The sequence below is a fragment of the Micropterus dolomieu genome, linkage group LG11 (genome assembly GCF_021292245.1).
Source record: "Micropterus dolomieu isolate WLL.071019.BEF.003 ecotype Adirondacks linkage group LG11, ASM2129224v1, whole genome shotgun sequence".
NCBI classification, from domain to species: Eukaryota; Metazoa; Chordata; class Actinopteri; order Centrarchiformes; family Centrarchidae; genus Micropterus; species Micropterus dolomieu.
In genome coordinates, this window is record NC_060160.1 from 8,050,586 (window position 1) to 8,067,416 (window position 16,831).

Below are 16,831 nucleotides of genomic sequence, written 5' to 3' on the forward strand. Positions count from 1 at the left end.
TCCTGTACTTTTGTTGTGCTTTATTTCTGTGTAGTAAAAATGGAAGCAGGAAGGAAGCCACTGACCTTAAATCGAGCAGAAGTGGGAGATGTGCTTCTACCAGACAATTTTCTTCAAGCTATTTGTCTGGTATAACATCGCCAGACAATTCAACAACTTCAACACTTACACCTGTTTTATTTGCAAGACAAAAAAGCACTAGATTCAGAGTCTTGGTAACTAATTGTAAATTAAACTCATAAAAGTTGGAAAATGTGAAGACATTTTCTGCCTCATGGCAACAATTATCTAATCTTTTTCTTATATTACCAAGAGATATGTGGCTGTGTTATCACATTTCTCCTGTTTCAAAGCAGCTTCTTAAAATGTTATGAAAACAATCTTTCCTTTCTTGTGTTTGCATGCTTAACTATTTTATGACCTGTTCCACCAAACACATCCACTCAGAGGTCTTTGGCATCATGACTGAATTGCCCTTGACTGGTAATGACTCTTTTCGTCTGACTGACTGGGATTCCCGCACCAGTAAAGATTTTAAAATGTCCAGACAAAGGATGTAGACAACAAAGAGTGCCAGCCCAGTACTGTTGTTCTCCTTTACATGGTTACCAGACTTCTTGTTGCTCCCTGTAGTAAGAAACAGTTGTAAGATGTTTACTAAGAGGACATCACCGCAGTAGGTGGTAACATACGTGTTACCTTGGACTCCCCTCTGTTCCCCCTATTCATGTGCGGAATCTCATTGTTGGTTGGGACATCATTCAAGCTGGTGTTTTAAGGCCAGAGGGAGGCTCCCAGTTCATTAGAGCTGTGTTTTGAGGGTTGAAGTAAGAGAGGGGTACTACATCTTGTGGCGACAGCGAGCTGTGGTGAATAGTCCCAAGACGATTCACAGTGTTTCGGGGAAAGGGCCAAAAGGTAGTGGAGTGGCTGAGTTAAGACAAACCAGAGGGAAAGTCCTTGGAAGATGGCACCTGCCAGTATGGTTTTTGCCTGGTTACTGTTCACCATGAGGATGGTCACCTCGGCAGTGTATCTGGAGCCTGAGGAGGGTGAGCTCACACAGCACATCACACAACCATGAACAAAGTCTTGTCAAACAAACTGCTTTTTTTACAGAAACTTTATTCCTTATAAGAATAATTTTTCATATTGACATTTTTTGGTTTAACGTGGGGTTCCCTAGCTGCAAGGGCTTTGAAATGTTCTTTGGTGTTACTAGTTTCTTTTACAACAGCATCAGTATAATTTGGCGTTAAGCATGTAGCAGTGGTGAAAGAAGTATTCAGATCCTTAGGTAAGAGTAGCAATAAAATAACAAGTAAAAGTCTTGCATTCAAATTCTTCGTAGAGTGCAAGTTCAAAAATATATAGAGTAAACGTACTCATTAACCCTAACTCATGTCAGTTATATTATCACACATTACATTATTGGGTCATTATTATTGATACATAAACATCTAAGCAGCATTTCGAGGTGGAGCTAATCTGAAATACTTTTTATACTATTGGATAGGTGAATCTATAAAAATACATCATATTTTAAGAATTCATCATATACTTGGTAAAATCTTATTTTGAAAAGAAACTAGCTGTCCAATAAATGTAGTTTATGGAGTGAAAACTATAATATCTCCTTCTAAAATGTGGAGCATAAAGTAGCAGAAAATGGAAATATCACAGTACTTGAGTTATTTAGATATATTCCACCACAGACATTTAGATTTTGGTGGCTGGACTTTGCGAATAAAATATATGAGTTGTCTATGAGACTGAGCATATTATATGATAAAATGTACATAAACAATATAACAAAATAAAAAATACCTGGATTTGGAGTCTTAGAGACAGAACCCAAGTACCCTTCAACATCTCTTCACGTTGTCTGAAAGAAACATTCTCTGTGTGAGATTGAATCTGTTTTTATCTTCATTCTATTAGAGCTCAACGAAACTGTTATTTGTACCAACGACCATATGGATGTTGTTATTCCCAGTGCTTTTTTCCTCAACAAAGAGCCTCCAGTTCATGTAAGTGAGCCTTCAACAAAACTCAGTTTTTCCCTCATCATACGCATTCCCTAGCATCCCTTATATCCTAAATTATTTGCAGCGAGGCTTTGCTTAATAATTTATTTTTTTGTGTGTTGGGTTTTTTTCTGTTTAGGTTTGGGATTTGCATTTAAATGACCCTGAGTGCCGTGGCGTTGAGGTCGGTGATGACTATGTTTTCAGCATAAAGACAAATCTCTCCGACTGTGGGACAATAATGGTATCACCTTTCAATTTTTTGCTCAACATTTTATTTAAAGTCTGTGACAACGTCTTAGTCAGGCCAGGTCTGCAGGAGTGTCAAACAAACTAATCAAATGTTGCACGTGAACTCAGACATTTAGAACAACTCTTAACAAATGATGGTGACATTAGCTTTAAACAATATGAAGACAAACTACACTGGGTATCTCCATCATTGACAATATAAGATCCCCGTAATAATAAATTACTTATTTTACGATGTCTACGGTTGTTGTGGGAACTGGCCTCCCAATCAGGAACTGCTTTAGTCAGTTTATTGCACTTAACAGTAAAAAATAACTTGAATGAGGCCAGACTCTTTTGCTTTTCTCTGTTGTGACGTAAATGTGGACTGAGAGGCACTGTGTTCAGATGGGTACTATGGAATTAGCTCATAGCAAGTATAATAAGGTGGAGAATGAGAAAGGCACGTACTCTGAGTCCAGACAGAAAGGAGTGAAGAGAAAAGAAATGGGGGGCGGTGGCATGTATGTCAAGAAAGAAGGGTGGCGTTGTTCCTTTTCCCCAAAACAGCGCAGGACCTTATTCAAAGCGGCAAGGGGATGCTGAATGGCCTTGTAGTTCTAAATGATCAGGATTTATATGGAATAGATTATTTGTTGATGTTCACTGAATAGGAAGGCCACAAATCACTGGCCAACTACCCCCCTGATTATTTTAATCCAGCCACACTTGTGGATTTAAACTTTAGTTTAATCCCTACTTCAGCACACGAGTGTCCTTGAATGGCTTCCTCGGAATGCATGAAGGTTTTTCTTGTAAAGCAAGCAAAAGGTTAACACAGCTTTCAAATGGGAGGAAATCTCCCATTGCTCCACCTCAGCAGTTTTACAAGGTTTTTGCATAGCGGCTGAGGAAAATAGGCCTAAGCCTGCTCTGGATTAGATGGCTGTTGCTAAAGGAGAAGAATGCCATAGCTGTCAATCTTGCTTTCACCTTGAACTTAGAACGTTTTAAACCCACCGTCAGAGAAGAAATGACTGAATTGTTGGGTTTAAAGGTCGGCCATTTTTATTGAGACATAACAGCGTCCTTGCTCAGGTTTCACCAACAAATTTGTGAGACATGAAGCCTTCATGTCAACCTGTCATAAGTGCAAGTCCCAGTGGGGTTCTGTCATTGCGCAATGAAGACCTGTTGCTTACTGTAGAAACTGTCATTGGTTCTCATAGTGGGGTGTGTGTGTGTGTGTGTGTGTGTGTGTGTGAGAGTGAGGGGGGGGGGGGGTATTTACCAAGAGGTAGTAAAAGATGTCTCGACTGTTTAAGCAATTCATCCTGCTTAGTGACTACAGAAACCACCCTCAGCAGGAGCCCAGACAGACGTTGGACACAACCTTTTCACCCGTCCCCATTTTATGGCTGCTCCTACGTCAGCTGCCAACAGTTGAATATTGAACAGTATCACTCACACTTACAGTGTGTGAAAGTAAGATAACTGCAGACGTTATATCTTTGGAAGGAGGTTACATAAAGGAACCTCAATGATTCCTGAATGAATTCTGCAGCTTTGTACCTCTGCATGTATCATTTTACCCTCTAACCCCATTCACACCTGTAACCCTACTACCTACTAACAAGTAAAAATTGAAATCTCAAAGGGACCTGCAGTGTGGACAATATCGCATACTGGGACATATGGGAATAATTTTATCTCATATATCTTGAACTTTTGCATTATATGTCAAGTACAGTGGCAACAATTAGTCAAGTAATCAGTTTTGTTGATGATAACCAATTTATTATGTCACAAATGTTTCAAGCAGAAATGTCAAACTTTTGATGGTTGCAAATGTGAGAATTTGCTGCTTTTCTTGGCCTTACATTGTAATAAACTGAATACATTTGGGTTTTGGACATTTAATGATGCCACCTTGGGTCGTGGGACTGATCGATAAATCAAGCAAACAATTTACAGATCACTTGCTAATGACAGTAATTGTTAATTCTGTGAATGAAGTAGTGTAATTAGCGCTAACCAGATCAATCAGCTGTCTCTTTAGCCTGTGAATGCTGTAGAGACACCATTAGTCAAATTAATTATTTAGTCTATCAAGGGAAAGTTAATCTGTAGCTATTTTGTTTGTGTGGATCCCCATTAGCTGATAATATTACTGCTCTATTACCATGCTAAACATTCTCTAGTCCTATCTTCTCAAATGTGAGGATTTGCTATGTATCTATGTCTAATGTAATAGCAAATTGAATATATTTGGGTTTTGGACTATTCGTCAGACAAAATAAGCAATTTGAAGATGTCTTCTTGGACTTTAGGATATTGTGATTTTTCACATTCTATAAATCAAATGAAAAAAGGCATCAATCTGCAGATTAATCAATAATGAAATAATAATTTCTTGCAATCCTGGAATGCTGATTAACTTAATTTTCTGTGCTCATGAACAGGTTCCTTGTATTGTCATGGTTCACTGCCTAGTTAACATACTGTTATAGGAAACAAAAATATGAAAAGACATTGCTGTGTAATGTTTGGATCCAGATTTTCAGATAAACACAAAGTAGATGAGTGAAGGTCGGGGTCAGTGGGTCACCAGAATTGTTGAGCTGCCTGACCAAATGAAATGAAACGTGTAAGGAGAGACACCCTCTTGATACGAGATACCTGCTCTCTTCAAGCTCCCTTTCACTTCCATGCTATAGTGGTTCTCACACAAACAAAGATAATGCATAACATATCTATTCTTCCATGGGCAAAAAAAGAACAATAATAAATGTATTGCACTTAGCAATTAAAATGTTTCTTACTTTCTTTGCCTTTTATTTTTGTCTTTCTTGTTCTTTCCTTAGACTTCAGATGATACACACATCATGTTCATAAACACTATACACAACAACGATTCGGATGTTATAACAAGAAACTTCATCAACATAACATTTGTATGCCGCTACCCCATCAACTACATGGTCCAACAACCCAATGGTGAAAACATGATTAGAGTTGATGTTAGGTAAGTGTTTATTTTTCATTTAATCAATGGTTGCACCTAAACTAAACGTTAACATGTGGCTCCTTTGGTCCTCTTCTTTCTGCAGAACCATCACTCTGAACACAGAGGATGGGAACTTTTCGGTGTCGATGTTACTGTACAAAGATGAAGCCTTTGAGGACAGATGGACCACTGTTCCATCACTGACACTGGAGGATGACATCTTTGTGAAAGTTTTCATGGTAAATGGCCTTGAGTGACAAAGTCCATTACTATGCTTCTTATTACAGAGTATAAAACATATTATAGACCTGACCTTTATACCTACACCTCACACTGATCTGGAGATTGTGTACAATGTAGGTATGCACATCACAACACTTTGTAAAGTTCTAAAACTGCGTATGCAATTAAAGTATTCTTACTGTTGACAGCTATTTTTGGAATAGGTTAAGCACGTTGTTACATGATGTTAAGCAATATGTTGTGCAGCGGGATGTGCTAAGCCATGTTTGAAATCTAACACTCCACCCGTGACCAGATAGTAATTTGAGTGCTGCTCCACATCCCGTCCACATCGTGATAACCTCTTGGTACAGCTGTTGTTTATGTACTATGAATCATCATTTTGTGGCTCATTATGGAATAGTACTGTGTAAAGAATGACTTGACTACCACCCAACCCTGTCTGTCTGTAGATACCAGCGCACCTGATGCTACGTATAGAGAGATGCTGGGCTACACCAACCAGGGATCCATACAGCAATATTCAGTACACGTTCATCAGAGACAGGTTTGCCTCAGAACAGTTTGTAATCAGTAAATCAGTTATTTTTTAAGTAATATGAGCAAAAAAGAAATGCATATCATAATGAAGTTATAGGTTGGACAAAGCCTATTGTTTTCCATTTGTCATCTGTCAGCTGAAAATGGGAAAAATCAATAGTTTAAGATTTACATACTCGCACAAGATACTGCTTATGGCAAGCTCTGTGGTTGTGTTGTTTCACCACACTTGCAAACAGCTCTTAGTCCTCTTAAAACGGTGCTGATGAAATCTGAAATAAGAGAATTTGTTGCTTAGTGAGCTGGCCAGCTCTCAGAGCCTGGTCATGTGACTCCCGTCTGAGAGGCCATATGCGTCTCAGTTCAACAGCTGTGCATGTCCTTGACAACCAGTCGGTATTTGGGACTGTTAGCAACAGCAGAGCAATGAAATGCACAGTGCCAGAGGGAAAGGAAAATTCTCAAACAAATCTGTCTCTCGCTGTGTTGAATGACTTAGAAACTGTTTACATTATTTCTTAGCTTTGCAATTTATCACTTGAGCTGAAATTGGTCTCTATTTTTAAAGTACAGTATTTCATTCTTGCTTTAAATCTCACTAACTAACCCGGCCTCCCTGACTTTTTTCTCTCCCTCCCATAGCTGCCCGGTGTTGTCAAATGAACAGACCCTGAGTGTGCTGAAGAATGGCCAGGGTCCAGAGGCCATGTTCAGGATACAAATGTTCAAGTTTGTCGGTGGCTCTTACACCAACGTCTTCCTCCATTGCAACGTCCAGATCTGCCACAACACCGTTGGGCCGTGCCAGCCTGTGAGTGAGCTTATGCAACACCCATTCCTCGTACTGGTATTCAGAGGCCAGTTCAGACAAGTAGCCTACTATATGTTCAGCTTATGTCCCTAATATAGACCCATCAGCCCAGAATTGTTTTTCAGCCATATGAGCTTGTGGTTAAGCTGTCGTGATTTAAAATGTGCACTGCCTGACCTTGAGCGTATTCCTTTCTTTCATGTTTTATTCATGTATTTACCAAACAGAACTGTTCCAGTGAAGAGGGATTAATGAGAATAAGAAGAGACATCCCTTTGTCCCATACAGTGTCTTATGGACCAATCAGACGACTACTAAACAATAGTGAAAAGCCCAATCTGAGTATGTATTCACATTTTATATAACCTCTGTAACTCATATGGATCTAAGAGCTTTAGTTTTTAACCCTTCAAAGCTTAGAGATTCCAGATAAGTGTACAATTTATGTGCAAAGTGGACTTCCACCTGTGTCCTTTTGTCTGTAGATGCAGGCAGAGTCCCTTCTGTGGAGACCTTTGTCCTTGGAGGGCTGCTGGTTGTCTTGCTGCTGATCACAGGAGTGTTTGGGAGGCTGTGGCTTCGCTCCAGACGTTTCTACCCAGCGCGGGAGGCACAGCTCACCCTGTCCAACATTCACCACATCTCAGAGGTGGCCTCATGAATCAGGGGGTCGGAGACCTTTTCCAGCAAAGAAATGGACATACATACAAAATAAAGGTGTACAAACACACGTACAGGTGTGTTTCATGATAATAATTAAAGTCTTGCATATGTTTCTCTTCATAGAATGGATTTCTTGAATTGTAAGAAATCAACTTAATAAATTTCTCCCTTAAGTGTTGTCCCTCTCATTGTTTTAACAGTGGCAAAAAGTACATTTACTCAAGTGCTGAATTTAAGTACCATTTTGAGGTACTTGCACTATACTACCCAACAGTATAAAATTGTTTAAATTAGCTCCACCTTGACCAGCTACAGCATTAAAATGCTGCTGTAATAATTATCTAAAAATATAATAATAGATTTTGTCAGGGACCATTGTTAATGAGTACTTTCTGATATTAACTGATAGTAAAAATCATATTTTCTGCCAAAACTAGAAAAATTTGTGATGCAGGAGTATGATGTGTTATTAAAACTTTACTTAAAATATAATTCTGTATTTTTGACATTGTCAAGAAGTCCCATTAAAAGATAAAAACCACCAGTGTGTTAGTCTGTCTCTCAAAACTATCCGATTTCCCTACCCTGTCTGTGGCACTCAGCCCCAACCCCCATTGGCTCTAAGTGAAGATATAAAACTTTAAAAACAGGTCACAGATATTTAGTTTCTTTTTTAAAACACTAACACTTAGGCACTGTAGTTTTTAGCAAATGTTACTCAAACAGGAGTAAATAGAGATTTTTGGGGGGACTATTTCCGCCTTTACTGAATATTTACAGCATCAGGACTGGGTAGGTGGGACTGACACAAAATAAGCTACACTGCCCATGGTCATGGTAAGAAAGGACATGTCACCCAGTGCAACAGTGTGGCTCACCGGTGTGTTTTAATACTTTTTGGTTAATAACAGAGGTCTGTGGCACAAATGAATATGCTGTATCAGGTTTTGGCAACACAGGCAAGTTGGTAGGATCAGTTAAGTGTTAGTTTGGGACTTTTAATGAGATTGATATAAAGAAAAATACTTCATCCACCACTATTTTATCCTTTGTACATTTGTAAGGTCATTTGAATAGCCTTGTAAGAGCATGTATACCTATTACAATCCACAAACAACGGCATAAACATTTCATGACAGATTACATGTAAAACTGTCCTCAGGGTTTTCCCCCAGTCTGTCTATTTCAGTGCCCTCTCATAGGTCTGCTCCATAAACCTAAATATGACTGGGTCATTTACGCGATGACGTCCACTGCGGCGTCCCACTCCAGGATCAACACAAACGCCGACAGACTCAGAGCAGTGAAGGACTCAGCCGGAGAACCACCAGCAGCCAGTTTATATCATAACAAGATTTGGACACATTTAATACTGTGAGATTCCTCTGTAGCTTGTAGTTTCCACGTTGCTGATGTTGACGGGGCTGAAATAAGTAAAGAAATACTGATAAAATACAGTTGGAGAACCCCGTAACTTGGGTAAGCATTTTCTAGAAGCTAACATTAACAGCTAGCTAACTTACTATGCTAACGAACTGTAGCGTTAGCTGCTAATGCTAACAGGCTGGCCATGTTGTTGATGTTCTTTTGTTTAATTTAAAAGTTTTGTGACTTATCAATTAACAATTTCACTTGTGCAGTTATCACGAAAACAACTTATTATAGTTAAATAGACTACGGCGATAGTATTAGTCCTAAAATGATCATTTGTTATAACTATTAAGTTAGAACCGGCTGTTATTGTGTTTGTGTTTTTAGCTGTTTGCTAATTTAGCTAACGTTAGCTGTTGCCGGCAATGGCTGCAAATACTTGAACAATAGCTCTCCTGTGTGAAGCATTGTTGTGGGTCTTTAAATTATTGTTTGGTGTCCTTTAGGCCAGCATTCATTATCCTACAAATCCCTTTACACAAATAACGTTAGCACTACCAAATAAGCCCAAGGCTAATGACTCAGAGGTATTTACCTCGTGGGTCTTTTGCGGCTTGCAAGCAAATATTTTGCGAAAGATGTTGAAATTCTGAGATGTCACCAAAGACCATGAATGAAGGGCAGTTCTCAGAGCCTGATGCCGAGGGATCAGGTTGCCCCGAAGTCCTGTTAGAACCGGGGTCACCATGAAACCTAAGAAGGGCGTTGTGAAATATTACTGAACAGCCTAAAGATTTAGTAAACATGCAGAGAGAGAGAGAACATATGTGAGACTAAGTTACAGAATAGTTTGAAGGCATGGGACCTCACGTGTGTTATGCTGGAGGGTTGGATTAATGTCCATGGGATAATGTAACACAGTATGCTCTGTTCCAGCTGATTGCCCCATGTGCTTACCTAAAAACATTGTTGTTATGTGGCATGTATTTGGTTTCTTAAGACTTGTGAAATAAGTATATTTTTGCTGACTTTGTCTCAGGGTGGAAGACATCACCCCATTTCCCTACCAGAACCAGTTGGGCAAGGAACAATACAGTTAAAATGGAGAACCTGCACTCCCACTGCCTTAAATGCATTAACAGAAGATGCATGGTCAGACCAGAGACTGGTGTTTGCTGCGACCTCATCGGCTGTCCTCTTGTCTGTGGGGCAGTTTTTCACTCATGCAAACTAGAGGAACACCGTCTACTGTGTCCATATGAACGGCAGCCGTGCCTTAACAGCGGATTTGGCTGCCCGTTCAATATTCCAAGGATCAAGATGGCACATCACCTTGAGACGTGCCCAGCAAGTATAGTATGTTGTACGATGGAGTGGAATCGCTGGCCTGTGAGCTACTCTGATCGCAAGTCCTATGAAAACTTGAGTAAAGATGTTGATGAGGTGGAGCAGCTAGACATGGCCTTGGCCCTTCAGGATCAAAGGATGTTGTTAGAGTCCCTGAAGGTCACGACAACTGTGTCAAAGAATGGAGATAAGGAAGCAGGTGAAAGTGACAAAATGGCCACAGCACCAAGTCTGCCAGAGACAGTGTTAGGTAATGGAACTGTGGAAATGGAAGAGGAACCCTATAATGGGTTGTATAGAGCCTCAATGGAGACGAGCCGAAGTTTAGCAGCAGCCTTGGACATCCTCTCTAATTCCACAGATATTGGTGTAATTGTTGGAAATTTAAATGGGGAAAAAACGGACAAGAATGGAGCACTCCACAATGGAGAAAATGGTGATAGTCATAATGTTTTTGTCGCTGAGGGTGGGAAGAATGTAGAGATGCAAGAGAGTGACTCTGATACTGAGTGTGAGCTTGGAGCAGTAGGTGGAGTCGATTGTGCAGTGGGGACAGATGGAGAAGATGGGATTGGCTGGGCAAAAGAAAATGATTTTGTAGAGTTGTTTTTTGAAGAGAAGGAAGAGAATATCGAGGAGCCAATAAATGATTCCAACCTTGTCTGGCCAGAGATGCCTCAGAATTACGTGCCTGTTTTAGCACTGGAACCTCCTGTGCCTCAACAAGCACCCCTTTCACCTCCGATGCCATTCCTGCTGTCTGATCACGTGAGAAATAACTTCTTACAACACTTACCTACTGAACTCAGGTATAGGTGTTTGGAGCGTAAACTACAAAATGTAGAAGTGCTTAGAGGAATAAGTATGTTTACATTTAATGGACGCCGGGCTCTGCTGTCAGACCCATACTTGTTTCGGGCAAAGATGGAGGACAAGGCAGTAGACACATCTGACCTGGAAGTAGCAGATGACCCCATGGGACTCCACGGCATTGATCTCATCACGGCAGCTTTGCTCTTTTGCCTCGGCGACTCTCCAGGAGGCAGAGGAATCTCAGACAGCAGGTTTGTCGATGGCTACCACATTGACTTTGGTACTCAAACATTCTCCTTCCCTTCAGCCATTCTTGCAACCAATACCATGGTGGGTGATATCGCTTCAGCCTCAGCCTGCGATCACGCCAGCCCACAGCTTTCCAATCCAAGCCCCTTCCACACACTCAGGCTGGACCTGGTGCTTGAATGTGTTGCCCGATACCAAACGAAGCAGCGTTCCATGTTCACATTTGTGTGTGGGCAACTGTTCCGGCGGGACGAGTTCTCCTCTCATTTCAAAAACGTTCACGGGGATATTCACGCTGGACTTAACGGTTGGATGGAGCAACGGTGCCCCTTAGCCTACTATGGCTGCACCTACTCCCAAAGACGATTCTGTCCATCTGTACAGGGCTTCAGAATCATCCATGACAGGCACCTTGGCTCATTTGGGGTTCAGCCTGGTTTGCCCTTAAATACTGGGGACAACCTTCCAAGAAACATCTGCCACTTTGGCTCTCAGTGCGATCAGTTCAGCAGTCTTCCATTTGAGGTGCTGCAACATGTAGCAAGCTTCCTGGACAGCTTTAGCTTGTGCCAACTGTCCAGAGTGTCCCGGACCATGAGGGATGTGTGTGCAAGTCTGCTCCAGATGCGTGGCATGGTCGTCCTGCTGTGGGAGAAGACACGGCGTGCTGATGGGTCTCCTTCATGGCAGATCACAGACAAGGTTAGTCATTTTTTAGCTATTTAAAAAAAAACACATTTGATAACCTGTTTCATTTGTTTTGTCCGTGGAACCATGGTACAAGAGTACACTCTCACAGCATGAGAAGTAATGGAACAATTCTCTATTGTTTGTCATACAGGTATGGCGATTCAGCACAGCTTTTGGTACAGTGAACGAGTGGAAGTTTGCCAACATCGCCAGCATGGCAGACCACCTCAAGAAGTGCAAGTTCAATAAGATTTCTCGTCGGGAAGAGGCGATCCCTCTGCCATGCATGTGTTTCACCAGAGAGCTCACGAAAGAGGGAAGGTGCTTACGTTCAGTTCTCAAACCAGTAGCATAAGTGATTTTTTAAAAAGATGTTATCTTTTGGACATTTCTGAGACCATTAGAACTTAAATACACATGTATTTTCCTCCAGTGTTTACAGACATTTGTCTCTTCCAGCCTCAGAAAGATAGAAAACTACTGGTTGAACATTATAAACAGTTGGTTGTTCTTTCCTTTACTCCCATAGATGAGAAAAAAGCAGTAGTGGGCTGATTTATACTTTAGTGGAGGCTGATATACTGCAGTCACAGTTCAGGACTGTAAACAAGCCAATAAAATTGTTAGCATTGTATCTTTCCCTCTGATGGATTTCTTAATACCAGTGTACTGAAGTTGTCTTGTCTCTTCTGACATTGTGTAAATAATCAGATGTAGATATTTTTTATTTTTATATCAAAACGTCAGTACTATGCTACAGTGGAGGTAAGACTAGAGCCTTTACTTGTGATACACTTGATTTTTGGAGGTTGTTCAGAACATCTCAGTGAGATCGACTGTTTCTAGCTGGAAGATTTTACTGGTATCTTGCATGGTTTTATATCTTATCCTGATACTTAGAGTGACCATCTGCTTAGATCTCATAGATTTCATGGCCTTAATTCTACATGTTAAGACTGACCAAACATCTGTGGTAGCTGTGCACAATGTATGCCATTTTACAGAAGGGTCATTCTGGATTCATTGTGGATGGTGGTTTTTGTTCACCAGCATACACGAGTCACCATCATAATTTTTGGTGTTTTAAATGTAGTGTGCTTTGGGGTTTGGCACATTAAAGCAGTGACAAAGATGGTCCATCTTACTTTTTTCTCATCTGGCCTCTGACTAATGGGCTGGCATGTTAGTCAGGTGAGAGATTAAGTAACACTATACACCAGCCAAACGGCAAAACATTTTTAGCTATGGTTGGTTTGTGGTTTGTCTGTTCTACCAGCTGTATTTCTTTTCTTTTTCTTTTTTTTTTTTACAAGTAACCAGCACGTTTGTAGTTTGTTTTATACAAAAAATCTGAGTGTAGTAAGTAAAATGATGAATGTATTTAGTGATTATAAGAATCCATCAGTGACTGTGGTTGGTGAGCAGAAAGCTTGGGTTCCTTTCCTCAGTGTCAGACCTCATAAAATCCTGCAGGCCAGGTGTTAAATAGAACAAGCACACTCCCTCCAGTAATGAGCGGTCCTAACTATGTTCATATTCATTATTTATCTTGGTTGTGTGTTTTTGGCACTACATGTCCACTGTGTTCGAATGTTGTTGGCTTCTCAGGGTCGTAGCATGAAGCTTTGTCTCACAGTAGATTGTGTGAAGTCAACATAATTGCAGAGAATGATGCAACGACTTGTCAGCTACTTGATTATTGTGGGGTCTTAGGACTGACCGGTGTACCACTCAGTATTATAGTAACATAACCGTGTGTGTTGCAGTGCGAGACTAACAAATTACATGTTTGTCATCCATTGAGCTATAACTGAAATAGGCTGAATGTTCTTTGGAGTGATCAGACTTGTTGAACACCTTTTTTAATTACACTTTTAGTTTGGATTAAGATATAAGGTCTAAGAAAAATGGCTTCAAATTTTTAGCAATGTGGCATGCAGATTGGTTGGAAATGTCACAGAAAAGTGACTTATTACTGGTAAGAAAAAGTGGATATTCCTTTTGAGAAAATGTGTTGGGGTTTTTTTTGTTGTTTTTTATATATTATTTTAAGTTTGAGGTAAAGCCCAAGCAATGTCAGAACTAAGATGTCTTCTTACTGTAAGAAGTCCCAATACATGTTTGGTTTATTTCTTATGTTTTTTGTTTTTTTTACTGGTACTTTTATTTGGAAAGAAAAATAACCTGCCTCTGTAATGTTTAGATTTATATTTGAATTATTGATTTGCACATGAAGGCATGTACTGTAAACATTTTAATCATAATACTGAGGGGTTTGTCTTTGCTCAAGTAGCGGGAATTTTACTCCCTCATGTTTTGCATGTCAGTTTGAAATAATGTGATTTGATGATGTGTCCGTCAGTCCAGCTGCATTTATAGTTTATATCTCAGGCACAGTGCATCAATTTAGTACGTTTTTATATTAACTGTTACATTTTTTAAATACTTGTATGGTAATGAACTTCAGCCAGGTTCTTCAGGTTTAATGGATGGAGTGCATAACCTGAAAATGAAATGAGGTTCATACAACAATAAGACAAATGTATTTAATCGGCAGCACACGTCTTGTGTTTTTAGTAATGCAGTCTTTGCAGGCACCTGGAGTTTATCAACACTTTCATTCAGCATTTTAAGTTTTGTTTTCACTACAGCTGAAGTGTATTTTTCACCACATTATGCCAGCTTCATTTGTTTGACTTTTGAAGCATTTTAATAAAGAGGCTCTCAGTTTTTAAATATTGGTTGGTTTATTTATATTTGTGTCCTTTCATTGCAGCAGTTTTCAATTAAGTGCCTTCAAGGCCCAAATGTTACACTGTTCCTGAGCAACATAGATTACCTGCTTCACACTTTAACTCAATTCTAGGTTTACATCTGACAGTGTTAACAGAGCGCTTTCTGGTTAAGTAGAAATTGTAAGGTAGTTGTGTGCACATCCAAGCCCATATTTAAATCAGGCACAGGATAAGAAATTCAATGATTGAATGAAAAAGGGCAATGATGAAACCCTACTGGGCCTTCAGGCGAATGGTCAACATGTCAAAAGAAGAAAGAAAGCTGTATGGCAACAAAACTGATTAAATCCTGTTGATGTCTGTAAAGTTGTCAAGCATTCAGCAAGATCTCCCAGATACATAATCAAATCTAAATACTTGCAAAATAAAGGTTGAGACAATCCCTTTTAATAGGAAATTAAATTCAGTGTGTATACTCAGATTTTTCCCTAAAACTAAAAGTGTACAGTATTCAGAACGGGTTCTACATACAAATCCACTGCTTTACTACAGTGAGAGAAAAGTTCCAGTTCCAAGTTTGGTGGCAACATATTCACCGGATATTATACAGCCAGGTGGCGCCAGATCCAAACAGTTTAACCTCAGAGAAGGTTTCTGTCCAGGCAGAAATGTTCCCAGACTATTTGTGTCGTTGTAATGTAGACTGTGTGTACAGTGCACTGTTAATAGGACAAAGGCCAAACCAGTTTTTTTAAGCATAACTTACAGGTAGACCTAGGCTATTCGAGTGTAGCCTAATTGAGAGAGACAAAATGTTTCCAGTCATTCAAATTGAAAGAAGAGGCCACTTTTCCTCATGTTTAGACCATCACAGCTGACCGCGTCAGAATACAATAACCACATTTTGCTGTGTTCCTGTGTTAGCGCTTGTGTGGTTGGGTTACCGGTTTGTATTAGACTACATTTTATTAAACGCCGAGATCCACAGTGAAGTGTTCTGTCTATATTTACCCCCCAAAATCCCAATTACAAAGAAAAAAAACCCCCAGTTACAGTTATCAGCTGAGTCAGGGTATTTCACCTTTCGGTTTCTGCTGTGTTGCCTCAATTAGCTTAAACAATGATCATACCGGTCTAGCTATAATTAGCCAACTCTTCTAGGGTCACAAGTCTGAAGATCGCACTTTTATGAAGGAATTGCGTTTGCATCTAATGTAGGTAGACTATATATAGAGTTCCCCCCTATGGGCCTACTTAACACGAGTCGTATTCAGATTAAAATTTCCGCTGTTTACCAGGAGTGGGGTTCGAACCCACGAGGACATATGTCCATTGGATCTTAAGTCCAACGCCTTAACCACTCGGCCATCCTGGTGCGTACACACTGCCAGACGGCGCTCCATTCGAAGACAACGGCAGAACAACAGGTCTACCTGAGCCATAGTGCGTCATGCGGCCAGTAAATGCCCACCACAACCCGCGCAACACTGCTGAGGAAATGCAATCATCACAGCACTGAAACCTGTTTCAGCACAGAACAGAGGAGAGCTATTCAACAAACACCCACCGGTGTCTCTCATGTACAGTATGAAGAGTTATCATAGCTTCAGGTGATAACTGGGAATCCCCAAGTGGGTGATGGACTGCCATACATACAGGAGAATAAAGGTCTTTTTAAATGTTACTATTATAACACTCAAGAGATAGGCCTACTGTGCAAACAGGAAGCACCCTGACCTGCCCTATGATGTAAACCTGATTTGACTTTGGTTGCATGCAAGTGAATCAGTGAGGCTACAGGAAAACATGGGACTGAAAATAATTCCATTTTATCTGTGTAAAAGTGGAGTAAATACAAAGAGAGATTTCTTTCCTATGAAGCAACAAGTCTTAAGAAACACAAAGCCACAGGCAATAGTTGGTGATACCAAGCCATACAAAATGGGGGTTGTGCAATCGCTAACCAGAGTCAAACGCCGTGTTGTGTTCAGTGTGTTTCTTAAGATGTGTTAAGCAATGGCTGTAATAATAAATAGGCCTAGACCTTCAACTTTCCAGAGTAGCTACGTTCAGGCTTTGAAAATGAGTCAAGATATTAGAAAGC

At 40.2% G+C, this 16,831-nt stretch overlaps 2 protein-coding genes and 1 non-coding gene across 4 annotated transcripts; 2 read left to right on the plus strand and 1 right to left on the minus strand.

Moving 5' to 3' along the window:
- Positions 1 to 39: 39 nt before the first annotated feature.
- Positions 40 to 7,695, plus strand: si:dkeyp-110a12.4 (pancreatic secretory granule membrane major glycoprotein GP2). Of its 2 annotated transcripts, XM_046062979.1 has the most exons (10): positions 66 to 129; positions 448 to 1,052; positions 1,942 to 2,030; positions 2,167 to 2,271; positions 5,123 to 5,283; positions 5,369 to 5,504; positions 5,961 to 6,055; positions 6,691 to 6,859; positions 7,087 to 7,201; positions 7,345 to 7,695. In XM_046062979.1, exons 2-10 carry the CDS (start codon positions 968 to 970, stop codon positions 7,518 to 7,520), a joined length of 1,131 nt encoding a protein of 376 aa, XP_045918935.1. In that variant the 5' UTR covers positions 66 to 129; positions 448 to 967; the 3' UTR covers positions 7,521 to 7,695. The 2 variants fall into 2 exon arrangements, with proteins under 2 accessions (XP_045918936.1, XP_045918935.1); XM_046062980.1 differs by lacking the exons at positions 448 to 1,052; positions 1,942 to 2,030; positions 2,167 to 2,271 and having other exon boundaries at positions 40 to 129.
- Positions 7,696 to 8,789: 1,094 nt separating this feature from the next.
- On the plus strand, positions 8,790 to 14,728 carry fbxo30a (F-box protein 30a). Its single transcript, XM_046062981.1, has 3 exons — positions 8,790 to 9,001; positions 9,933 to 12,004; positions 12,144 to 14,728. Exons 2-3 carry the CDS (start codon positions 9,995 to 9,997, stop codon positions 12,345 to 12,347), a joined length of 2,214 nt encoding a protein of 737 aa, XP_045918937.1. The 5' UTR covers positions 8,790 to 9,001; positions 9,933 to 9,994; the 3' UTR covers positions 12,348 to 14,728.
- Positions 14,729 to 16,019: 1,291 nt separating this feature from the next.
- trnal-uaa lies at positions 16,020 to 16,102 on the minus strand. The gene has a single exon. It is a non-coding gene; the product is annotated as a tRNA-Leu (tRNA).
- Positions 16,103 to 16,831: the final 729 nt, after the last annotated feature.